We start from the raw sequence: 24,585 nt of genomic DNA on the forward strand, positions 1-24,585 counted from the left end.
AAAAAGAAAAAGAAAAAGAAAAAGAAAGAAAAAGAAAAAAGAAAAAGAAGAAAAATAAAGAAAAAAGTACTGCTCCTGCAGAGTTTAACAGCCCTCAGAGTTAATGTGGCAGCTGCTAGAAGGATTTTTAAGGCTGCAGTTTAGGATTACCAGTTTTACACACTCTTTAAGCCCCAATTATGCCCAACACCTCCTAAAGCAAAGCAAGTCAAACTTGTAATTTTGAATGAAGTGACATCCTTGCACAGAAAAGATGGGAAATAGAAAGTGCCTTCTGTTACAGATCACTGCAATAGTTTGGGCTACTTATTCACTAATGCAGGCTCAGGCAAGATGGCCTGGTTTTGTGGTTACATTTAGCCCAGCAATAGGTGAGATCAATTCCCTTGATTAATGAACAAAATGGAATAGCATCAGAAGAGGTAAAGGAGCTGCACCCAGAGATGGTGCAGCAGAGGAGGGTGCTCTCCTGGCATCAAACTGAGCCGACATCAAGGTCTTACTCTGGTTCAGGCAGATGGAGGAATTTAAGGTATCTATCACCTCCCACATCGCACTGGAGTGCTCTAGCCACTTGGTCAGTGTGGCTGCACACTCATGCCTGGATTCAGAAAAAACCCCATCATTTAGTAGTCCAAGTCCTGCAGAAAGCCAGAGGATTTAGTAAGCTAAAAGCTGCCATCAGCTTAAGCCTCAGTCGCCCAAAATTACCTGTCTAGCTGTCTTTTGCCCAACTGGCTTGAGGCGATTACCTCACCCAAACTTAAGTAAGAAATCCAAGTCTGAGATCTTGCTAGGACTGCAGTATGAGTAAGGGTCTCTGCAGGCCTGGGCATGCACATTGACTGAAGGAGGGAGGATAGGTGCAGCGGCACTGGAAAAGATGCTTTGCCACCTACATGTCTCAAAAATACCCCTTATGGATACAGTCCTAAGCCCATAAATCCCACTCACTTCCCCAAATATCTCCTTCAGTGCCTTTGAGACCTTGGGTCTTGCTGCCTAAATATTTTTGAAGCCCTTCCTCTCCTGCCCACTTGAGGCTCCTAAATCGCTTCATCACATTAAGCATTAACATCAGTACTAGGGTGGCAATTCAGTGCTCCCTTGGCAGGTTTATAAATAGAATTCAAAACTGAGGGTGTTTTTAAGCTATTCGCACAAGTTACAATCAGGAGACGGGGGAGAGAGAAGCTAGAAAGCGAATATCCCTTACAATAGCCCATGGTGGAGCTGTTTGGTACAGAATCAAGCTTGTGTCAGCTCTGAAGGGTGTTTTGGCATGTGTTACTTCAAGGATTTGAAGAGTTTCTCTCTTGCAGTAGTAATAATGAAAAATACCAAGCAGGGCATCTGTCAGTGAGTAATTACAGGAAATACCAACTTTCTTCTCTGCAGTGTGTTTGCGTCATTTCTGGAGTGAGGTACAAATCCGAGCCTGTCTCCAGCAGCCCTGTTTGGATCTGCCAAGCTAAATGATATCACAGCCAGATACAGTCAGCTTTGTGATGTTACTAGAAATGAGGAAATAATTTCATTAATGTCAATTCTTCCTCTGAATGTCTGCAAACAGACTGCAACAGCTTTCAAGTCCCCAGTTATACAGATTTAGTGCCATTTCCTGAAAAGCATCTTGAGAGTGGAGCATGTTTCTTCCTTACTGGGTTTGCTCTCTTTTATACTGCCAATCATTTGCTCTGACAAACAACGAAGAAGGGCTATTAATTACAGAGAGTTAATTTAATACAGTGCTGCAGCTCAGACCTTTGCCAGTGCTCTAGAAGGTCAAAGGAGACTTGTGTTCCCTGTGCAAAACAAACAATATTCACTAGTGTAACTTCAGCTGGGGGGGGGGGGAGAACAAAACGTAAGAAGAAATAAATTCAAAGTATGTGGAATAATAGTCATGAAGAAAGTAAATAGGAGTTCCTCTTTGACATGTGCTTTTGCTGTGACCTAGCTCCTGCAAGCCAAAACTAAACTTTTCCTCACGGGTGTCCTTGCAAAGTTCCTGCTGTGTGGCCGTAGGGCAATGCTTTACTACATGTAGTTAGTTTTCCTAGCAAAGACCACTGCTGCAGAGACACCAGCTGGGAAGCTCGGAGTGCTGGACATCACCGTACGAGCAGACAACAGTGAAGAATGGCAGCGTCTGGACCGATGCTGGATACCTGCAGGATTTCCAAGAGCTGTCAAACAGAGCAGGCACAGACCAAGACAGACGGACTCCGTGTGCCATCTGCTGGTAGCCAGGCTTAAAATGGACGAGGAGAGTGAGCAGGGCTGCCAACAGATGCTGGAACAGAAACTGTATGAACAGAAGACCTCCAATGTTTTACTAATTCTCTTAGGGATTTCTCTCACTCCCCCAGTCCAGGCATTGCCTCTTCCCAGCCGGTAAATCCTCTGCACCATCCCCGTGCATTCTTTTAGTCTGTGCTCCTAAAGTCTCCTTAGTGATGAATAGTGGCTCAGTGTGTGAGATGGCTCCTGGGAGATGCGTTATAAATACCTACAGAAATTGGACATTTCTGAAATGTAGTTGCTGAGACTGACTATTAATAAAGCACAGAACACAGGCTTTGGTGCTCCTGTCCGCACCACCTTCTGTGTCTCCATACAGCAATTCCCGCTGTCCCAGGGCTCTCTGACAGCAAAGCTGGTCCCAGTGCACACCCCAGCATGGGGGGTCCCCGCCAGGCTCTCCCCTCTGGGGCGATGCCAAAGTTTGAGTCAAGACCGTGAACAAGATGGCCCTGGGACATAAACATTCGCAAGGGCCAACGCTCAGCTAAAGCTCAGAAATGTAATAATCAAAGGATTGTAATTAAAAATAATAACAATATTAAAAGAAAAAAAAATATAAATTAGGAAGACGGGACCTAAGGGTGGGGGAAGTAATTCCCTCCCTCCTTCCTTTCCTCCCTCCTGATTTTGAAGTATTCAGTGATATTTCCCATGCACGCACATTTTTTACACCCTGTGTCAAATCAACAATATCTGACCTTACCTAATAGCTAGCACTTCACAGTAAGTCTTATTCGCAGAGCTGATCATATTCGCTCTGACTGAAAGCATCTTCTTTCCCAGCCACCTTCCAGTGATTGTCAAGGAGGAGGCAGAAACATTTGCTCTGTTTGAAAAGCACAACCTTGAAGCAGGGCAGAGAGACTGGATTAAGACAAAAGATCTTTTATTGTCTTCAACTGAAGAGTTTGATACAGAGGAACTACACAGAGGTTTCATTCATATAAAAAAAGAGAGCCCTTTATTTACACAAGTGTTCAAAGTCGCCAAATGTACCTAACAACAACTCTGTATTTTCTTTATTCTTCTGTTAGTTATTCCCACCTAGATGGAGCAAGCATTGGTCAGTAACACTTAGAAAAACACGTAAGAAGCTTTTGGGTAGGAAAAAAAAAGAAATATGTTCTAAAAGAAACCAAATCCCTACGGGTGTTTCACTGTAACAAACCCAGCAGAATACTTACAACCAATCACTAACAAAAGGAACAGTTTTCGGTATGGGCTCAGCAGCCTAATCATTCTCAGCCTTTCTTTTACTTCCCCATCTAAGCAAATATACCCTGGACATGCACAAACTCAACATGTATGAAAAAAGGCAGAAATTTATTTAAAAGTAATTGTGCTTTTATTTATAAAAAAAATTTACAATCAGACACTGTCCTGCTGTGTTTCCGAAAGCATGGTTCTCTTAAAAACGACAAAAACTTAGCTTATTATTATCATTATTATTATTACTTTGTCATTATATTAATAATATTAATCTTACACTTAACTTTAAAAACATACTGCTTTCCCTTTCCCATCCCCTCCTTCTCTGTGGTACTTGATATATATAAAAAAAGGCTTTCCAATGACCAAAGAATTTCAATTATAACTAATAATAATAATAATGATGATAATTAATCATACACATTTGTGTGTGTAAAATATGGCTGGTTCTAAAACAAACTTCCAAGTACAAAACTGTTCTCCCTCCCCTACCCTGGGCCACCCAAGAAATAGTTAGACTGTGGAAGAACTTTATCCCAGAGGCTTTCTGAGGAAATAAAAATTAATAAAACAACATACAACCCTTGGGATCGTTGTCTTTGGTGTGGAGGACATTACTGATGGGCAGCCGGAGCTGCTCTGCTGAAAACGCTGGGACGCTTAAGGCTTGTTGTTTGGACTGCTGCAGAAGCCTCTGTTGGGCCAAGGGTCACCGATGCTTTGGTACGACTACCAGCTCCTCACACCCCACCACCCCAGTGATGCCAGAGGATCCCCCACACACCCCCACTCTATATCCCTCCCCCCCATCACCCTGCCCGCAGCCCCTTCACCACCTCTGGGACTTTACGCTCGCTTTCGTCTTCCTTCCAGATTTCGGAAGCTGGAAGGTCTCAGCTTCATTTCTGCAAACTGGATGGAATATTCGTGGCCCTTCCAGTGGAACCAGTTAACACCCTGCAAAGACAAAGATGAAGTGTGGGATGTCACACATTCACTCCTTCTCCTGTTGTCAGCCTTTACTGCTCTCATTTCAGCTTGCAGGCTGTTTTCTAACTTGGGAACAGAGGCACAACAAAGTAGAGGGGCTTTGGGAAGCACAGGGCTCCGGCCGCTAGTATGCACAACCTGTGCAAACAAACCCACATGCTGTCCCCCAGAGCTGTCACTCTTTGCCCAGCCTTCACGTCAGGAAGAACATTTTGTTTCACATATTGAAAACTACGGTTGTTCCCTGCACACTGGGGATATGCCCTTGGAAAATCATACAAACACATCAATATTTCACCAGCTGACATTAAATTCTTGTTTTGTGAGCAACTGCCCATATCTTTCCCCACGATCCTTTGGTTGGGAGGTGGGCTTGGCTGGCGTTCCAATGTCTGGCTAGCTGAACCACCAGACAGATCCATAATTGCAATTCCCCTTTTAATGCATTATGGAAGCCTTCAAACACCAAGCTCACCTGGCTGTGGCTGTTGTCACCATATCTGCCCATCAGATTGACTCGGTGGCAATTCTTGTACCAGAAGGCACCCTTGTACGACAAAGCACAGTTGGTGATGGCAGAATCGTTGTCCTTGTCAAAGGTGGAGAAGGACCTTCCGTTATGGTATGTCATGGAGTCACCTGGATGGGGGAGACAAAAGAGCAGTCAGTTGTTTGCCTAGTTTAGATTACGTGGGAGTGACCATTCTGCAGAAAATGTTTGTACTGTGCATGCACCATCTGTAAAGCCTGGCTGTGTATCTAAGTGTTTAAAAATTGACTTGTTCTACTACAGAAGGAAGTACACAATATTTGTTGTTGGAAGCAAGTCAAAATATTTTTCCAGGCGGTCTGTAATCCCCAATTTATTAAGTGGCTTTCTATGTAGCTCAATTTCTCTACTTCTTGCTAAAAACTGGATTTTGGCCCTGTACAGAAGGCAGTGTGGACAAACCAAGTCCAAAAGGACCTCCACAAGGAGTGAGTCAAGACCAAAGGAGTCTTCACACTTAGCTGGTCCGTGCAGTAAAGCTACACATTTCATTAGCTGGAAACACAGACAGAGAGATATCTGCCTACTGTTGACTTCCCTCTCCCAGGGTCTGGGTGCCCATTTACAGATGGGTGCAGCAGGAGCAGCCTTCAGTGTATGCCTGAAGCAGAGCTCACACTCATGCCTCAGGATCTGTGTTGCTCCATCCATTAATCTTAGACCTGAATGCTTAGGAAAAGGAAGTAGTAGGATTGAATCCTACTAGCTGTAGCAGATACTCCTACTGCTCTGCATCAGTGTGTTTGCCTTAAATAGACACTAATTCTACTACTGCTGCATATCCTTTGTCTGTATCCCTATCGGCTGTGCATAAAGTTCGTGTGATGGTCACAGGGCAGAGTCCCTACACACCCATCTCTGTGGTCTTGTTTTATGCACCTTGCAGCATGAAAAGTATCTCTTTTTAAGACATCCTGTGGAGCTGGATTTAACTCTTAATCCTCTGAAGCCCTGAAGAGGGCTCAATAAGGGCCGCAGGGTTTGCCCCAGTATGATTGCAAAAGGCAGATGATTTGTTCAGCAAAATTACAAATCATGTTATAGCAGGACTTTGCTGCATATTCCCCTGACAAGAGATGAGGCTGTGCCAAGCTATTATTAGCTGCACAAATGACAGTCAAGCATTGGCCAAATGAGATATGTGTCTGTTTAATATACTTGTTTATATTCTGTCATAAGCATGCCATAAAATGTGGCACCTAAATGACTGGAGGATTTAAAACAGAAACATAAAATCTATTGGTGTGTTCATATTTTCAAATACCTGACGTACAAAAGGTACCTGCTGTGATGATGATCTGCAACATTCACACACTGCTACCTTGAGCCATCTGGGAGAAAATTGCAAATCAGAAGAAAAAAAAAATATTTCATCTCACCTGCTGTGCCACTGTACCCATCCACTCTTAGCCGGTATCTGCTCTTCGCGTCTCCAACGTTGAACCTGTCATAGACGGCATAAGCTGTCTCACCTTTGTCCCGCAGATCCACGCGCAGCTCATACTGGCCCTGAGAAGTGATTTTGTGGAGGTTCTCCAGACCTGTGGAAATAAATGAACAATCTATTTGTCTCCCCAAGTTTATTTGTCTACCATCATGTTATCCCATAAAGGAGGTCATACTGGCCTGTATAGATACACCAGGGCATAAACACTGGTGAGGAAAGTGAGCTGTTTCGGCTATAGGGCAATGTTAGCACAAAAACAAATGGATAAAAACAGGCTGACTGAGAGACCTCTTCCCTTCAAATCACAGTAGCAGGTAGCCCTTTGGGAAAAGTAATCAAAGTTGTGCTGTGTGATCATCATTGCCTTTCATTTACAACCAAATAAAATATAGCGCGATCTTTGAAAATTTGCTTTTTACTTCTATTTTCCCCACTTTGCTTTTGTTGCTGGGGGTCTCCTAGGAGTACAGGAAGAAGAAGGTTTGCAGTTGCTTCTCAGGTTACCTCCTGACTTCTTACAGAGCACCACTGAGCATTGGTTTGGTACGTTTGGTGACCCAAGAAGCATGACGTCTATGAACTGCAACTGGAGGGACTGGCTTGGGCCTGGCAATTTCAATCTCCCTCGCAGCATGCTGTCCCTAGCCTCCTTCGTGCAGATTATATTCCCATTTACAAATACTCTTGCCAACTAAATGGAGGCTTCAAAATGGCTCCTAGTCTTTTGAGCTTTGTGCTTTCTTTTTTAAAAAAAGACAAATTCTTGCCACTTACCTATCCAGAATTCATCCCTAGGATCTCCAAAACCAGCCACATAAGTCTTCCAGTTCTTATAGAAATCTTCCTTTCCATTTTGACGCCTCAGGAACACCTGCAAACACCACATGCAAGAATTGTTATCAGCAGACTGCCTTTGACAGAAAGGGCACTAACAATGTGGCTTTTACAAATGCAGACATTGGCGTTGCTGCTCCCCTGCCCTTACCACCCAAAGCAGCAATCTCACTGCAGTTACTGAATTGTACCAAGTCTGTTGGATGCTCCTTGCTTTTTTTAAGTCTCTAGTTTATCTACTGGGTTTCCAGGCTCCCCTGAGTGATGTGGCCTTTTAGTTCCTGCTCTCTGGTTTTTTAACAGCCCCTTGCAGTTCTGTATTTCTCAGCCAAGACTTTCTACATCCTCTAGTCTCCCAGCCATGCATTTCTCCAGCTCCTTCTTCCTTTCTGTGCCCTGGGTCCCTCTGACATGTTCAGATTTGAGGACATCAGTGCAGAGAGCTGGCATTTTTATTGCCTTTTATTTGTTGTCTGGGTGAAATGTGTCCCTTGGATAATGGCCTGGGAAGCCCGGCCAGCCACCACAGCATACGGCTGCTGAACAAACGCTTTCTCTGGCCTGTGCTTTAACCTCCTTCACTGTCTCTCTCATTCAAATAGAGTCAGTCCACCCTCCTCTCACCTAATTAGCTATTTAGAAGGTATGTATCTGATCTAAGATTGTCATTTCAGCAACCCCTATAGCCAGTGGAGAGAGATAAGTGCTTTTCCTAGGTGCTGAAACCACTGATGTGACCCATCCTTTGGAGACACCTCTCTCTCCTCCAACTACAGAAAGAGCTGGTAACCTTGTTCTAGGCACCTAGGTGTCCTATCCGACATGAAATTCCCCAAATTTATAGACAAGTCAGCCCTACTCTGATAATAGAGCACTATGAGGGATGCCATAGATGAGCAGGGATGGGATCTGCTGCTCCTGCTCTTAGCACAGGTGGATGCACATGAGGGTGGTGCGGGCCCTCTCCCTCTTACTCACAATCCATCCACCCCCGTCCTCGCCCATGTCACAGAAGACTTGCAGAGGCTGAGCCTTGTCCCCATTCAGGTAAACTGTGTAGACCCCAGAGGTGGTTTCTCCATTCAGGAGAGCCTGGGAGCAGTCTTTCGGGTAAGGATAGAGAAGACCAGCTGCACACACAAAAAAGAGAAAGCAGTCCTTAAGAAATCAGCAATTACAAGGAACTTGTTGAATACAGATGACTCATGAAAATTTATTGTGGGTCAATGGCACAACCAGGTACAGAGCCCAGGAACGGGCTTGTAATTGCTATCCTACATAAAAAAGATTCACAGTAAACAGCAGATGATGTAAATTTTTTCTTTTGAATATGCTTTTGCACATCTGTCTACACTTTTGGAGGTGCTGTGAAGGCCAGATAACTACTCTCTGCTATGATGGGAGTGCATCCTCCAGCTAAGTATTTAAATGGCATGAGCTGTGTTTACAGCAACTTTTGGGTAAAACCAAATCTACCAATCTCTGATTATGTGACAGAAAAGGGAGGGGGAAATACAAAGACAGGACTACAACCAAAAATAAATAAATTGGGAATATTTTGCTAGCAAGTACAATATTAAATATGTTATAAAACTAGGCTTTTAAAAAACAAAGCAAACACTAATAGTTGAAACCACAGGGAAATGTGCATTTCTTTCTGACAACAAGCTAACAACATCGTTGCAGTCAGAACAATTTCTAACCCCCAAAAAAGCTTTTCTTCTTTTCTTTTTAAATTCACTTAGGCCATTAACTTTTTCAGCCAATGGTCTAATTAAGTGATGTTCTAGGTGTGTCCATGGGAGAATTTTTAACTGTGGCTGCTCACAGAGTGGCTGTTGCTCCCTTTCCAGTGTGTTGCACGTCCCTGCCTGTGCCTCAGCTACAGAAAACTTGCATCAGCTTTGGGATTTGGAGAAAAGCGGCTGTCTGCAGGGAGCTACTTCAGTGTTTCCCTCTCACTAAATAGCACACAAGTATATGTTTAGAGTTAAGGCCAGGCTTAAGCATCTGCCTGAATGAGGCTGACACTGCGTTCGTGTGGGCGAAGGCACCCCATTCAGTCCCTGCTTATGGTCAACTTGCCAAACGTCATTTAAATACACCCAGATTTAATTCTTCTCCTATTTCTGGTTGTGGATTGTCGCCTGTCGGTGGAGTTCACCCTGCTCTACACAAGGAGTGACTGTGAGCAGACTCGGGGCTACGTGACTTTTATTAGCACCTCTGTGAGTCCTTGGGCTGAAGTTGGTACACGCGGCAGAAGGAAGAATGGAAATGGCTGAAGGTCCTACTGGGTCTGAAAGGCTGGAAATTGTGAAAAGTGAGACAAATGACAAGCAAGGTTTCACAGTTAATACTGAACAACTTTTTTTTGTAATGTCAGATGTGAAGTGACCTTCAGAGAACCCAATCTGTCCTTGCATTCAGCTCACTGGAGAGCTGTCCTGTTAGAGCTGGAGCAGACATACGGTGTGGCTTTGCGAAAACCGATCTCAGAAAGAGGAGAAAAAAACCTGCCCAGAAATTCTTCTCCTCGGACCACTGAACTGATCTGTGTGTGTGTGCGGTTTGCTTCATTTCAACTTAAAATGCTGATTTGTTTTAACAGCTTGCTATGCATTGATACAGAGGTAAATCGGGGTGTCAGTTTGGATTTTAAAGAGTAATGTTCCTTTTGATATTTTACATGGGAAAGGCAGGATGTTTCGTCAGAGAGAGGACTATAGAGGTGATGTGGATAGATAGAAAGAAAAAAATTTCATCCTGCCAGTCTGGGGGAAGCAGATGACACTATAGCTCAGGGAGAACAGGGACTTTTGCACTGACATTACAAGCAAATGAACTGCATACTGACAATTGGATTAAAAATCTTCTACGAGGTCTGTGTCTGCTTATTGCAGAGCTCAGTGCTGTCCTGAGAGCAGTAACTTATACGTTATTTCAGCTGAGCATGCGCTCTAAGGTCCTTACTTGTGGTGAAAATGGTCTGGATTGTTTTGCTCTTCAGGGATCTGTTCAGCGCCTGGAGTTTCACTGTGTACTGGGTAGATGGGCTCAGCTCTGTCAGGCTGTAGGAAGTTGTCTCAGGGTTTAGGATGACTTCCTATAAGGAGGAGAAAATAATACAGGGAAATCTCAGTGAGAAAATCATAATAACCGGAACTGTTACATATTTTAGTTTGTCACATTATTTTTTGTGGTAATTATTTATGGTATTTTTAAACATCTAAATAATTTAATACAAAACTTGTATTCCTCTAAGATTTTTATCAAGCTAACTTTCTTTAGAAGTTTGAGAAAAGTTGTCTGGAAATGATTGTTTACCATCATAGTGTACAAGTTGTGTGGTTTAAAAGCAAGTCAGCATAAACGTTTACATGCCTTGAACGTACACATTGTATAGGTGTCTCCCTGAAACTCAGAAAACATTGAGAAGAATCACCCTTTAGGACAAGGAAATATCATACACCAGCCTACAAAAAGCTGTTTTCCTGTAACTGTAAAAGACTGATTTTCAGTATGCTTAGGGAATTTGCCTTCTTGAAAATGAGAACCCTTTCTGATGTACCAGGCTGGGCATCCAAAATTGTCTGTCATTTTTGCTGGGATTCACCTCATTCATATTTAAGCATCTAGTGTAATCTCGTTATGTAGGAACATAAAAATATTGGAGAGCAAGGGGCACGTTCAAAGGTGATTCATCCTGCCTTAGACACCTCACTTGCACAGGGAAGGATTCTCCTGAGTTTAGAAAGGGGAATCCCATTCTTTGGGGTGTGTGAGTTTATTCCATTATACAGGTTTGGAACGAGGGAAAATAGTTGCTTGTGCTTTTATCCATATTGTGGAGAGATGACTGTCAAAATTCAGGCTGCAATTGATGTTCTGTTTCAGGATATAATACAGGAAAGTACTTAAGCAGGTTTTAAATGCATTTGTGTTCAAGCTAACACTGAAACAGGTACTTAGTATTTTACCATGTTTAACTTAAGGCACATGATTATGTTCCATTGCTGAACAATTCAGTGCATCTCTACTGCCCAGTTTTGGTCTTGTAACCCACAGACCTTCTGGTTTGGTTACAAGTGCTATACCTTGACTCTGCCATCAATGGACTCGTAGATTAGGAGATAACCAGTGACAGGAGCACGTGGAGGCCTCCAAGTTATCACAGCTGTTTCTGACTGAACCTCAGTGGCACTTAAATCTCTTGGAGCATCCAGTCCTGAAGGAGACAGCAAATCAATTACAATCACATCTCTATGGAGTTTAGTACACAGGCTATCTTACGGGCAGTATCTTAAAACAGGCCAAGAAAGCAAACTTTTTCTCCCCAGAAATTTGAAATTTAAAAATATTTCAATCTCAATTTTGTGATTAAAAAGTAATTTTCCCATTGGAATTTTTAAAATAAAGGTATTTACTTTATCTAAGTTAAAATATTGGCTCATCTCAGGCACTTTAGTTTATAAGCAGTTGCATTGAAATGTCTTTTGAAACAAAATTGTGCCTTTCATTATTTCACACAAGAAGACAGATTGGTATTTACATATTCCCAGGAAGAAATACTTTGGTTCCAATGATGGCTCTTTTGAATAGGAAAACTTTTCATACTTGGTCTGGCTACAGCTTCCCTTCTACACTGTAATTATAACACTGAATTTGTATGGCTCAGCTCTTGGCTCTCTAGTTAACACCCTGGGACAAGTCAAGTAACAGTCAGGAAAATGAGAAACGTCCATGATTTCACTGATGCTCATGGAAAGCCTTAAGTTTGAAACCAACTGGATACCTTCAGCATTGGTACCCCAACATCAGCCCCCAAAGAAGAGCTTCTGCTCCTGCTTTGTGTGAGAATCTGTAGAATTGGTGACAGAAAATCACCTTCTGGATCTAGCCTTCCACCACAGAAAATTTGGTGCAAATACTATCAAAATTCAGGTTTCTAGTAAAAAAGCACAATGTGCTGACTGACTTTATAGTATTAGAGAAATGTAAGGCAGGTGGGACTAGAAGAGATGGCAGCTCTCCCCGCAGTGAGGTGGGACATAGCACCTGTAGTAAACTGGGTGGAGAGGGTCTCACTCTTCTGCGTGTCCTTCAGTGCATGGACACTCAGAGTGTACTCAGTTGCAGGTCGAAGGCCCTTCAAGTCATACTCCACAGTGTTTCCTGATACCATCTGAGTAACTTCTGATTCTAAGAAGAAAACACAGAAGAGAACAGGTCCCGACATTATTCAGACATGGCATGATGAACTCAAGTCCATGCTCCACTCAGTGATTTTTTTCTTACTAGCTGGGAGCAAGCACAAAATAGTAAAAGCCCAGAGCCCACCTCTCTGCTCATACCTATGCTGAATCTGAATTGACACCAGAGTCCTTTATCTAAAAGTATTAGCACTCTCTAGTGTTCATATGAATTATAACACCATCTTTTCTTTTCAAGAATATCAGTTATCTCTGTTCATGTCTGAATTGGGAATGCTTAACTAAAATGATCATTTTTAAAATGCTTCCAGTGAGGCATCTCCTTCAAATATCAGCCCCCTGCCATCCTCCTGGGGTCACATTGCTGCACCCATTTCTGAGCATCTCTCAAGAGCTGTAACTCTGCCAGCTCCCTGACCCATCACTAACTCTTCTTACCATCCTCAGAAGCATAGGAGACAACGTAATTATCCACAGCAGCAATTGCTGGCTGCCAGGTTGCCAGAGCCTCAGAGTCTGTGATGTTCACCACTACTAGGCCTGACGGGCTGTCCAGAGCTGAAAGAAAGAGAAAAACAGATTGAAGGAATTTGACAAACATTACCGGCTCTGTGCAATGCTCTGTTGAAAATATATGATATAAAATGCACAAACACTGCTGCTTGATGCAGCTTTTATGATCCCCTTTGGAATAGTGGAGCTCTGCAGAAAAGACGTCAGTGCCTATAAAGAGACGTCAAATGCCTCCACTGGAAAGGGAGGTCAATGCATGAAAAGATTAAGCACTGGGAACAGACATAACTAACTATGTTCTCAGATCAGTCTTGATATCATCAATCTTAACGGCTCTGTCAGAGCTGACATATTTCTCTCAACACCCTCAAATCTGGACTGCTTTTTGGAGCAAACTCAGGAGACAGAGCTGGGAAAAATAACTAATGTGACAGCAACTGATAGCCACTGTGACCTTCCACCAGCTTGCCCTGCATGTTTAAAAATAAACCAATCAAACAGCCAGCTAACCATCCAAAATACCCACACGTCCTGCCTTGCTTCCTCATGGGACTCTATTTTGCACATAGTTTTACGCTATTCCTGAATTGGGATAGATATCTGTCTCCAGTCCTTCTGGAATGGGCTATAAATTCCATGTTGTTATCCAATACTCATCAACTTGTTCCTTGCCTCAGTTCTCTGAATACTTGTTAGCCCCCCAAAAAAGAAAGAATGAATGAGACTGCAGCGTCGGGTCAGCAGGAGCATAGTGGACCCTCATTTCCTGCAGGGATATTTAAAGCAGTGTTGAAGAAAAACCAGGAGAGAGAATGCTTTTATGCTTAGAGCACAGTCTGGAACCTGGGAGATGTGGAGTTTGAGTCCACAACAGAAACTGGTCTGAACTGCTCAGCTGAGCTGGCCCTTTGCTCCCTCATTTGTAAAATGGTATTAATTAAACTTCTTGTTTTTTCTGATGTATTAGGACTGTAAATACATGAATTGTCTCTGTCTCACTGCAAGTTGGTTCAGCACTTAGCAAATGGGAGCCTGATCAAACTTATAAGTTCTATACTCATCTGAAATATGAAGACACACAGAAAGAGCAGGCAAAAAACTTCCTACAGTTTGTGTGGACAGCAAAAATGGGATCTCAGTGGGTCTTCAGCTCCAGCTCCTGAGTCTCTCCTACAGCACAGACAATGCATTTGAAAACCTGCTATTTCCTCTTTATATATTACCTGTTTTCAGAGTGCCAGAGACGGGTTCACTTTCTTCAAAGCCTTTCACAGAGATGATACTAACATTGTAGTCTACACCTGGGACTAACTTCACCAACTTGGTCTTTGTCTTGCTTCCATCGACTGTAACAACATTTGGAGTACCTAGGATGAAGCCAAATGCCACGGGATTAGTGACACAATATTCCAGTAAATGCTTGAAGGATGCGTTTCAAGTTAAAGACATTATAACTAACATGGATGTACTTGTACAGGAGGAGGTGAATTTTCCCCAGTTAGTTACAATCACTGATGTCAAAGGGCAGCCTCAGGACAAAATATTGCTGCCATGACACCTAAACCTAAGACATTGGTTTGTATTCATTCCTAATGGTATGCCAACAGTAAGAAAAAATTAACATTTCTGTTCAGAAAAATATAATTTTACAAATGATATGTAAGGTGAAAACACAGCACTCTCTACATGGAAGTTCATACACCTGCAAGGACAGGACTTGCAGTTTAGATCTGCTTTTTTCTGGTAAGGGCTGGAAGTTTCTCCTTCACTCATCTGATTTTGAATAAAGATATATTATTGTATATATTATTTTAAGAGGCGCTGCATGTGTGGGTGAGGACTTAGGACACATATTTGTTTCAAATTTTGGGTTTATTCCAGGAAAGCACTTAGAGAAGTGCCTAACTTTATGATTGTGGATTGCTCCTTTTCTTCTGTGAGATCACTATATATTTAAAGTTGCATGTGTGCTTACATACTATGTTGTCTAAAGGCCTATATCTTTACTTGTCTTAGTCAATAGCATGTCTTTTATGGTCCTGATGTCTGTAGTGTTTGCTCTTTAGCTGTTTCCTTTCAGAGATGCTCCTAAGTTATGCTAAAAATCTGTTTAAGTATAGGAAGTTTTTTAAGCTGAACACTAAACCAGAGATATAACAGATGGCATGAAACAACATTGGGGAACAACTAAGAAAAATCACTGCCTTGGAAAACTATTATAACCATGGATTACGACTATTATTTCCAAGAGCCATCTTTTCAAATATGCTTAGCTCATAAAGTGCCTACAAAATAATGAGGCAGTTTGGAAATAAATCCTTACTTAGGAGGCTCAGCGGGAACAGAGATTTTTGTGAATGTGGCCCTATTAGGGGTACAACCATTCCAGTATCTAGCTCTGAGCTCCCTTACAAGTCTTGTCCATGGGATGTGGGACACTATGTTCAGACCATGGGACCATGTATGCACACCCACGTCAGCAGTTTGAATCAAAAAGAGATGATCTGTGTAAGATCATCTGGGAGATCCACTGAGAGATGGATATCAGCACAACAAATCCTTTCTGCTCTCCCTTTTACCATCTTCCTCCCTGTCCCTCCTCACAGTTACTCACCTCCTGTGACAGGGACATAGGAGATCCGGTAGCTCTCCACGCGGGTGCGAGGGGGTGTCCAGCTGACTGTAGCAGAGTTTTCCGTGATGTCAGAGAAAGAAATTCCCTTGGGAGATCCAACAACTGTCAGTGGAGAATAGAGAACAAACACACCACATACATAGAAAGAAAAGGTAAATCATTTGTTTATCAGTCCTGGAATAACTGATTTGTCCTATCCCTCTATCCCAAGAGCTGATGCTATCAATATTCTGTCCTAAACAACACTAATGCAGGGAGTACTAAACAGTTAATGGTTTTATTACATACTGACAGCAACAATCTATTTGGTCTAAATTTTCCTTTTTCAGTAACATTATAGTAGTGCATAGCTTAAAAGTACCCCAGGCATATAGCTACATATCTTGTACACAGAAGTTACAAAGATTTCAGTGTTATAGAAAAGTACGGAGGAATACTTACAGCAATGCCATTCTATTACCCAGGACTCATGGTATTTGTAATTTTTTCTACCCCAGTTTCACTTGGATGATTTTTATACTTTCTGTTGAGTCTCAGAGCCCTATCTGTGACCCACAGCAATGGCAGCCCTTAGCAGTGGAGACATCTCTCTTCCTGAGCATAAAGTTTCTGCTATAGGATGCCTAAAAAAGACCTGGACTCAGTTGCGTGAGTTCATCAGGGGTCCATCCTCTCAAGCATTGACTGCTGTAGCTTCTGTTGGCTTCAAAGTAGAAGCAACAAGATTTTCTTCTTGGAATCTCTATCTGAGACCATGAGTTTTCTTAGGTACATTCAAACACATCCATCCAGAGGACATCCAAGTACAACCATCATGAGGAAGGCACTTGTGGTTCCACTGCAGCTCTTTGTCATACAACCCAGCGTTTCCCTGTATAAACCTGAGCGCTACATTTGCCCATGTAAATTAGATCAGTAAGCTGGGCAAACAAAGCCCAAGTTTTGCCAAAATGCCAATCTTAAGATGCAAACCAACACGCATCTGAAACATTCCAGTTTAAGGCTTAATTAAGCTATTGCAAAACAAGCATGGAAAGAGCTTCTGGAAGGACATGGTAAAGAGATGTGCCACTTCAAAATTTACGCTGAGTATCTCACTTCCAATTTGCTTTTTTGACTGTAACCAAAACAACCCTGACATGTGTTAAAAAAATAAACAGCCCACACAGAGTAGGCCATTAGCACAAAGAGGAGAGATACCAAACATCAGCCACATTAAGAGTGGTGGAGACTGGCTGAGGGCAGGGAAGGGGGGCAAGAGGAGAAAAAAAGTGACTGTGCTTGAAATAGCTTGGAAAGAACGTGCCTGCGGGAAAGAAGTCAGAGGGCTGTTTGTTCCATGTGTCCCCAAAGCTCTAGCAGCAATGCACTAAATCAACTGAAAGGCAAGGAAAGAAAAACAACTGAGCTCTCAAGAGAAATGTAAATTATTTCTCTGGAGCTCACTAGACATGTTGCATTTGTGGGGTTTGCTCACATGGAAAAGCCAAAGAAAGAAAGAAAAGAATTAAAGATAAGGAAGAAAGCAAGGTGGAATTAGTAAAGCTACAAGGCACACAAAGTTGCTACTGATTTAGGTACAGTCTGAAGGAAACAGAAGAGCATAAAGAAAACCTGGGAAAGGGAGAGAAGTGAAAATCACATTGATTTTGCTTCACATTGTAGGTGCCCTTAGTAACTGGTGAAAAGTTCTAGTGATGACTCTGGAGATCAAAGAGATGGACCAGCACTCAGTTTTCATACACATGGGGAATTTCAGCCTTTCCCAGAACATAAAATGCATCCCACTTGGACTCTGCTGTGCGCACTTCCATGGGCTTCATGCTTGTTATCTGTACCAGGTGAACTGCGTAACAAACAGTAGTAAGAAGAGCCGTGACTCTGTGAGAGTTCCACATCCCCAACTACCCCAACTGCAGCTACTTTCCTGGGAGCAAACCTGGCAAAGAAAGTACAATGGACCATCAGAGCAAGCATCAGTCCTGGAATGAGTCCCAGAGATGTAAGACAGTGGTACCTTTGAGCACAGGGAAATTAAAAAGTAGCAAATGAAACCATCTTCTTGAGCTACCTGAAAGCCAAAATTAAGCAGGCATAAAAAATGGCCAGCATGCTTCCGTCTTGTGACTCATAAAAAACCTCAGTTCATCTGTTGGGCAGATACAGGTAATTAGCATTATCCTCCAGCATCATTCCCCATTAGCTGTATGAGAGACGGAGAACTTTCCTGTGAGGTTGCTAAAGCACCCATGATACCCGAGTAGCTGCTATTCTTTGGGGATTTTTTTGCTAAAAAAATGTTCTTTCATTACTAACAAACTATAGGAGTATGTTCACTGGCTTTCTTCTCCTAAGCAACAGGAAGCATCAGGTTGCATTTATCACGTATAAAGAGCATGTGAAGTGTTTTGTGACCCTCTCAGATGAAAAATGCTGTCACGGTGTGACAAAACACCATTAGAAGAAGAGGAAAGTAGCAGCATGAGACCCACGCTTTCTACCAAGGATATTAAGTGGCACATGGCTGTGTTGTGGTCCCCCGGTGAGGGCTGAATTGCACCTTTAACAGACGTTACACAGATGACTTTCCAAAAGACACTGACTGTCCCTCTGAGAGCAGCAGTGGACAAACTCCCTTGTGCCAATTTGATTAGACACTGCAGATCTGTATGATGCTGCCTTGCACTACAGTGATTTTATGATTAATGTTTTCTATCACAGCAGAGTTGATGAGGGTGAAGTGACAGAAAAATGCAGAGGGTAAGAAGAGTGGGTACCATCATCACCCCAAAGAGGATAACCTTTTAATAACATTATCAATCATCAGCAGTTCTGGGGGAAAACTATTGCTGTTCACTTGTACATATGAATAAATAATGGAGGAAGAACTACTTGTGATGGGTGTGGGAAGATATGACTTCATTGTCAGTTCCCAGGCCCAGCGGTTTCACACCACATTCCTGGTGTGATGGGAGCAAGGGAGTTCATCTCAGCCTCCGGGCAAGTTACCAGCTGCAGGACCAACACAAGCTACATAAAGAAAATGGCAAATGCCAGTCCTGCCCTACTCATCCTTTCCACATCCAGAGCCCATGGCTGTCACTAGATCAACTGCCTTGCTGACTTCTTAAAAGAGAAAGAAGGAAAGGAAACCACAGAGGAGGACAAGGCAGCAAAAGGTGAACACTGCAAGGTCTTTCCTCCCCCTCCTTCCTTATGGTGGGTGGGTGGTTTGCTGTACAAAGAAAAGAGGTCAGACCCTGAGAGAGGATTGCTTGGCGATGCTCAAACCAGACTCCCTCAACTGCACCAATTATTCCAGTTGAGGACCTGATCCCTGAAGACTGTATTTTTGTATAAAAGGGTACGTGCCCAGGTAGGGAAGAAGGGGCAAGCTGTGAGTGATAAATACAGAGAAGGATTTTCAATCTAGATTATTTTCCTGCCTTAATTTCCATGGTAGTGTTTGGTTTAGGTTTGCTGGTCTGTTTGCTAGCTTTGTTCCAACTGTTATTTTACTACCTCCTCTACTAAAGTTAAAGACTTTCTAGCTAATTTATCCCTTGCTCACTCGTAACTTGTACACAGGCCAGAATAAAGTAAGGCTGAATATAAGCCTGCCCAAGCTACCCCCTTCAGGGATAGAAATATTTCTTTGCAACCAGGCTGGAAATGCTATAAATATACATATGTTTGTCTAATCATCAATTCCTAAAAAGGAAATTTGTTAGATGCCTTGGTGGCCCAGCTACCCAATGTGTGTAACCTGCAGTCTGAATTATTTAGCTGGATTTTTGTGGCTCCAGCTCTATTATCAATTATCCATGGGCTATTTACATCTGACAAACATCTTTTGGGCTATTGACTTCAGTAGGTGACGTGCTAAATCTCCCTGAAAGAACAGAATAAGAATGTAGTCATGAGGAAAATGACAACTCTTAGTGGTTTACCATAAATATCCTGGAAGTCAGTGAAAATGGGGACATGCTGCTAACAAGTGCAGTTGACTTTAAACACCCTTCTCCATTATGAGTCAACCCGCATGAGCCTGGAGAAAGGTGGCTTGTGATGGATGCATGTTCTGCTTCATGTAAATGTCTGGGTGAGTGTATATATGCCCTTGCTGTTTATTCAAGGGATGTGATGGCAATCAGCGGAGCTGGTCAGAAATGTGCCTTTCCATGCTAACAACTGGCACCACAGACATTAAGATGAGTCATGAGGCCATGCTGTTTCAGGAAAAGCTGTTCAATACTGAGTTATTGTTGTCCCTTTTCTGTGTGTTGTCTGGAGTACACTGCTACAGCTGGGCAAATAACTCTTTTATGCATTTCTGTTGGCTTCCTCACACACTGAACTTACCTGTCCCCTTCTCGTTCCCCTCCTCCTGGAATTAGGTTGATTTGAAATTACTATGTGTTCATATCAGCAAGCTCAAAATCTTTAAAAGAGTGCATTTGGGTCACAGGACATTGCTTCATTTCCTTTAGATTTAAATATGTTTCAAAATGAAACCATGATTTTGGTGGAAAAAAATTGAAAAGCTTCATTCAAAAGTGCCAAAATGAAATGCTTCAAATTATGAACCTTTTTTTTTGTTTAAATTATTCTAAGGAATTCAACCTAAACCTCAAGAACTTTTTACTTGACTAGTATCTGCATATTTTCATAGAAAAATAATAGAAGAAAAAATACTCCAGTTACAAATAGCAAAAACTTCCTTCTTCTCCCTGCACTGAGAAAATGAAGCTCTGTTCTGGTAGAGATTTTTCAGAAACTTATATAGGTTTAGGCTAACTTCAGACACAAGACATTCGCAGTTATGTTTACAATGTTTCTTCATTAATGTGAGACTATGAAAGGCAAGAACTCCAGCTTTGTGGAATTGGCATGCTGCAATTGAGGATTAAGGCCTTGGTATTTTTAAACCAAAATGGCATGAATTGGCAGTCATACCTGCATCTTTTTTTCTGGATGATTTTACCTGGGTAAGTCACTAAGCTAATTTACATCAGGATTTTTGACAGACAAGAATGAGAATATGTAGCAACTTCTGCTGAGGGAGTTCAAAGCTTTGATTTTGCAAGAAACCCAAGTTTATTTTGAATTATCGAGCACATGTTGCTCCTGGTAAGATCAGTCTAAGTTAATGGTGCTTAGTCCTTTGCTGATCAAGCCATAGATAAACTTCTCAATAGCTCTGGTAAATTCATTTTGTCATACCTCTTTTCTAGGGAGGTAAATTGTTGTGCAGTGGTGATATGTAATTAGTTGCAGGAAATCACTGAAAAAGGCTGATACAGAGACAATATTTCTTGGCCCTCAAAGCCAGTGCTTGAATTGCTAGACTCTGCTGCCTAATTCCAGATCATGAAAGTAATTAAATAAAACCATATTAAATAGACAGTGATGAAGGTAAGGAATCTGAGATGATTGTAAATAACGACACCACACTGACCCAGTAACTTGGATAAGGGACATGCAGGAGACAGTTCGAACACCTCAGTGACAGCTCAAGCTGGCTACGAAAAGGAGAGATGCTGAAAGAAACAGGCGTGAACATGTTACGCTTTTCCTACTGCAAAGGCAATACCTGTGGTTGCTACTGCATTTATGGGTTGGGAACGTCGTCCACTGCTAACTCCATAGAGCTCAATTTCATATTCAGTACCCTCTTTCAGCCCTGTTATATCCTGGGTGCGCTCATGGCCTGGTACTATGAGTTCCAGCGGATCAGATTTCCTTTTGGTATCCCTGATTTTTAGAACAAAACTGTCAAAAACCCCGTCATCTGCAGTCCAGGACAGACGGAAGCCATCTGGAGTAGCATCTGAAACCAGAAGGTTGTCGACCTCGGGTTCTGCTTCTAAAAAAGAAGATAGCAGTAGGGAAAAGAGATTATTTTTTAATCAGTTCATTAGAGTCCTGCCTGAGATCTGGATATAACACACTGCAAGAATCCAACCACAGTTCAAAGAAAGGGAAACAATCTGCCAGCTATTGAAAAAAAAAAAAAAGACGACTATTAGCATTATACACATACTGAAGAAGATATATATGAGTGTGTGCAGGCCCATTCAAACTTTCACTCTTTAATAGCAAATCCACTGCACGGACATACACCATTTGCCTCTGACATGCAAAGTTACACATGCTAGTAGTAAGTTTCATGTGCATTTCTCCCTTGCTACCTATGTGAAACCTTTATGTATGATAAAAACAAGCTCTTGTTATAGAACCGCAGGCATGCCTGTAGTATTGTCAGGTCTCTCTCTGTTAGGAAGACAACATAGAAGCCACCTGAAAGAGTATTTTTCTTCATGCAAAACCCTTATTTCATGCACTTCTGGCATCTGTGATGCTTCTGATCAGATGAATCCTTTACTTCAACATTAAACAAATGCTGAAACAGCAAAGGGGAATCATGAAAATTCACATCCCCTAAACAGCACACTTAAATACAAATGCAAGACCTACTGTCTTTAGTGAAAGAACCCATTCAAGAGGATCCCAGGAGCTGTAAGTTATTAATTACCTGCAAAATATCTTTAGCTCAGTATCGTCAGGCATCATTACCTAGAGAAATGCTACTGGAGTGGTTACTGTCTTACAGCATCTCCAATGCACTTCTTTCTTCCACAGAAAGACATTCCTATTTATTTTCTCACGAACCTCCAATCAGGTAACCCCCAGCTTTACTGCTGCATAGACAGCAACATGCAGATGAGACTTGATGGTTATGGGGCTAGGGAATCGGTCTGCAATGATTTTTCAAGAAAGCTCAGGTGCTGCTGGAAAACGGCAGCTATGATGAGGTTGAAAACATGAGCTAAGGTTTTCTCGAGAGAGAGATGCCAACTTTATGGGTGGCAATGATCACACTCGATGGTCTTTGGGTGGAACCCACACAGAACGTGAAAGAAAGGAGGCCATGGGCAAGAAATCCATGACTCTTCCCGAAGGTCCTGATGGTTGGCAAGTTGGAGAATGCTGATGTGCCCAGCAGCTGTTAACAAGACGAGCTCCCACATGCAGCAATTTTTCTTTAAAGACTTCGGTTAGAAGTACCTGCATGACCATACCAGAAACTTTCACCCAGCAACCCACGTCATGCGCCTCTACAGGATCCCTCATAAAGACAAAAGGGAAACATCAAGTTAAATGGAACAGAATTTCATTGGTGAACCTGTCAATCATGAGGAGTTATGTGTAGCCACGATGCAGAAAAGGATGCAAAAGCCAAGATTTGCTTTGCAAATGGTTTGCATGAAACATCTTCCATGTGAGAAAAAAAGCAAGAAAGAAAGGGTGGAAGAGGACAATTTGTTCACATTAAAATACCTGTAACAGCCACAGTGCTTAGGGGCTTTGTTTGGTGCCCCTTGGCAAAACCATAAAGCATAACCTCATAGCCAATGCCAGTAATAAGGCCTTTAAGCTTCAGTTGCCGCTGGGCTCCCGTAAGGAGGAACTCCTGTGGGTCCAGCAGCTTGCCAGAATCCACCACGACTACTAGAAAGTTGTCAAAGGCATTCTCCGATGCCATCCACGATACTGTGAACCCATAAGGGTTAATATCAGAGACAGTTAGGTTTTCCAGTGGGGGCATGGCCTCTAAAAGAAGGGAAGGTGCAAAAACACACAAAAAAAGAAGCGAAAAACATTGCAAATTAGAAAGTGTCACAGATTCCACCAAACATATATCACATTTTTCCCCAAAGTATGGATTTAATAGAAGTGCATAGCCAGGACCACAAGACTAGGATTTTCAATGGAGCCTCCAGAAGTTAGATGCTCAATTCTTAATTTTCACCAAGGGTGTCTCAGCATCTCATCTCACAAGCTCCACTGAAATTCCTTCCAAGCTCACTGTGCAAGCACATTTCTTCTGTTATACATGCACTGTAAGACAGTTATAACCAAAATTGTTTTAGAAATGCTATGCATAAAGCTTTCACTTGTCTCCACCATCAGTGCTTTAGGGACAAGCCTCAACTTTGGCATTCACAATTCCTGTATTTTTCTTTTTTACCTCCCTACTTCACGTGAATATCTCCAGCTTTTCTTTTCAATGGTGGAGGGGTCAGAGATGCCAGAAGAACTGCCAGAAGCAGGACATTAACCAGTCAGGTTCATAGCCAGTGCAAGCACTAAATACTTGCAAGATTGTTTTTTGCAGGGGATAGGAGAGAAGCCAGAGTTTGCACTGGCTAAGGGCAGGGGCTAATGACTGCAGAACAGAGCAATAATTTGTCCAAAGAACTTCGCAGGCAGCTGCTAGTGTGGTATGCTGACAACTTAAAGAAATTCCAGTGAGGGGTCTTTTTTTTCACATCAGCATGAATTTGTCAAAGTTTAGAGGCTGTGGATCAACTCCTCAAAACTTTCCCACCAAGTCTCTGAAAAAAAAAGGGCCACATTTTCACAAGACAGTTTCTCAGTGTATTTTGCTCACTCAAAATCTGACAAGTCAAATAGGAAGATCAACTGGCTTTGCTAAGCCATGGCCTTGACCCTGGATCCCAGGCATTGCTAGTATTTCTCTAAACTATTTGTCAAACCTTGCTTTGTTGGCTCAGGAGCTAACTCATTCGATCTTCCAATCACTCAAATTTCCATATTAAGAAAATACCAGTTAGTTAAACACAGAACTTTCTCTGGGAAAGGGTCTTGGGTTTGATTTTGACATTTCACAACTGCTGAAATTGATGTTCTGTTAGAATTTGGCATAAAAACTCCCTCCTAAAGTTTTATAATTTGGAAGTCCTTATGTTTAGATGTTTACACATTTGGTTGCCAGAGATTCAGCTCGAATTTACTCAATTTGGAGAAATTTTTGCAGCTTACTTGCTTCTAATCAAGCAATCCCAAAGATTCATATTTTGGT

At 42.2% G+C, this 24,585-nt stretch overlaps 1 protein-coding gene across 1 annotated transcript in view; it reads right to left on the bottom strand.

The window, feature by feature from the left end:
• Positions 1-4,297: 4,297 nt before the first annotated feature.
• Positions 4,298-24,585, bottom strand: part of TNC (tenascin C) — a 47,536-nt gene continuing 27,248 nt past the window's right edge. The window contains exons 12-23 of the mRNA XM_009319268.1: positions 21,292-21,564; positions 15,678-15,800; positions 14,287-14,430; positions 12,989-13,108; positions 12,396-12,539; positions 11,435-11,565; positions 10,311-10,443; positions 8,316-8,467; positions 7,278-7,374; positions 6,436-6,597; positions 4,982-5,145; positions 4,298-4,473 (exon numbers count right to left, since the gene is read on the bottom strand). Coding sequence (XP_009317543.1) covers positions 4,363-4,473; positions 4,982-5,145; positions 6,436-6,597; positions 7,278-7,374; positions 8,316-8,467; positions 10,311-10,443; positions 11,435-11,565; positions 12,396-12,539; positions 12,989-13,108; positions 14,287-14,430; positions 15,678-15,800; positions 21,292-21,564 — 1,754 coding nt within the window. The 3' untranslated portion in view covers positions 4,298-4,362. The remainder of the gene's footprint in view (positions 4,474-4,981; positions 5,146-6,435; positions 6,598-7,277; positions 7,375-8,315; positions 8,468-10,310; positions 10,444-11,434; positions 11,566-12,395; positions 12,540-12,988; positions 13,109-14,286; positions 14,431-15,677; positions 15,801-21,291; positions 21,565-24,585) is intronic.

Source organism: Pygoscelis adeliae, unplaced genomic scaffold (assembly GCF_000699105.1).
Source record: "Pygoscelis adeliae isolate BGI_AS28 unplaced genomic scaffold, ASM69910v1 Scaffold270, whole genome shotgun sequence".
NCBI classification, from domain to species: Eukaryota; Metazoa; Chordata; class Aves; order Sphenisciformes; family Spheniscidae; genus Pygoscelis; species Pygoscelis adeliae.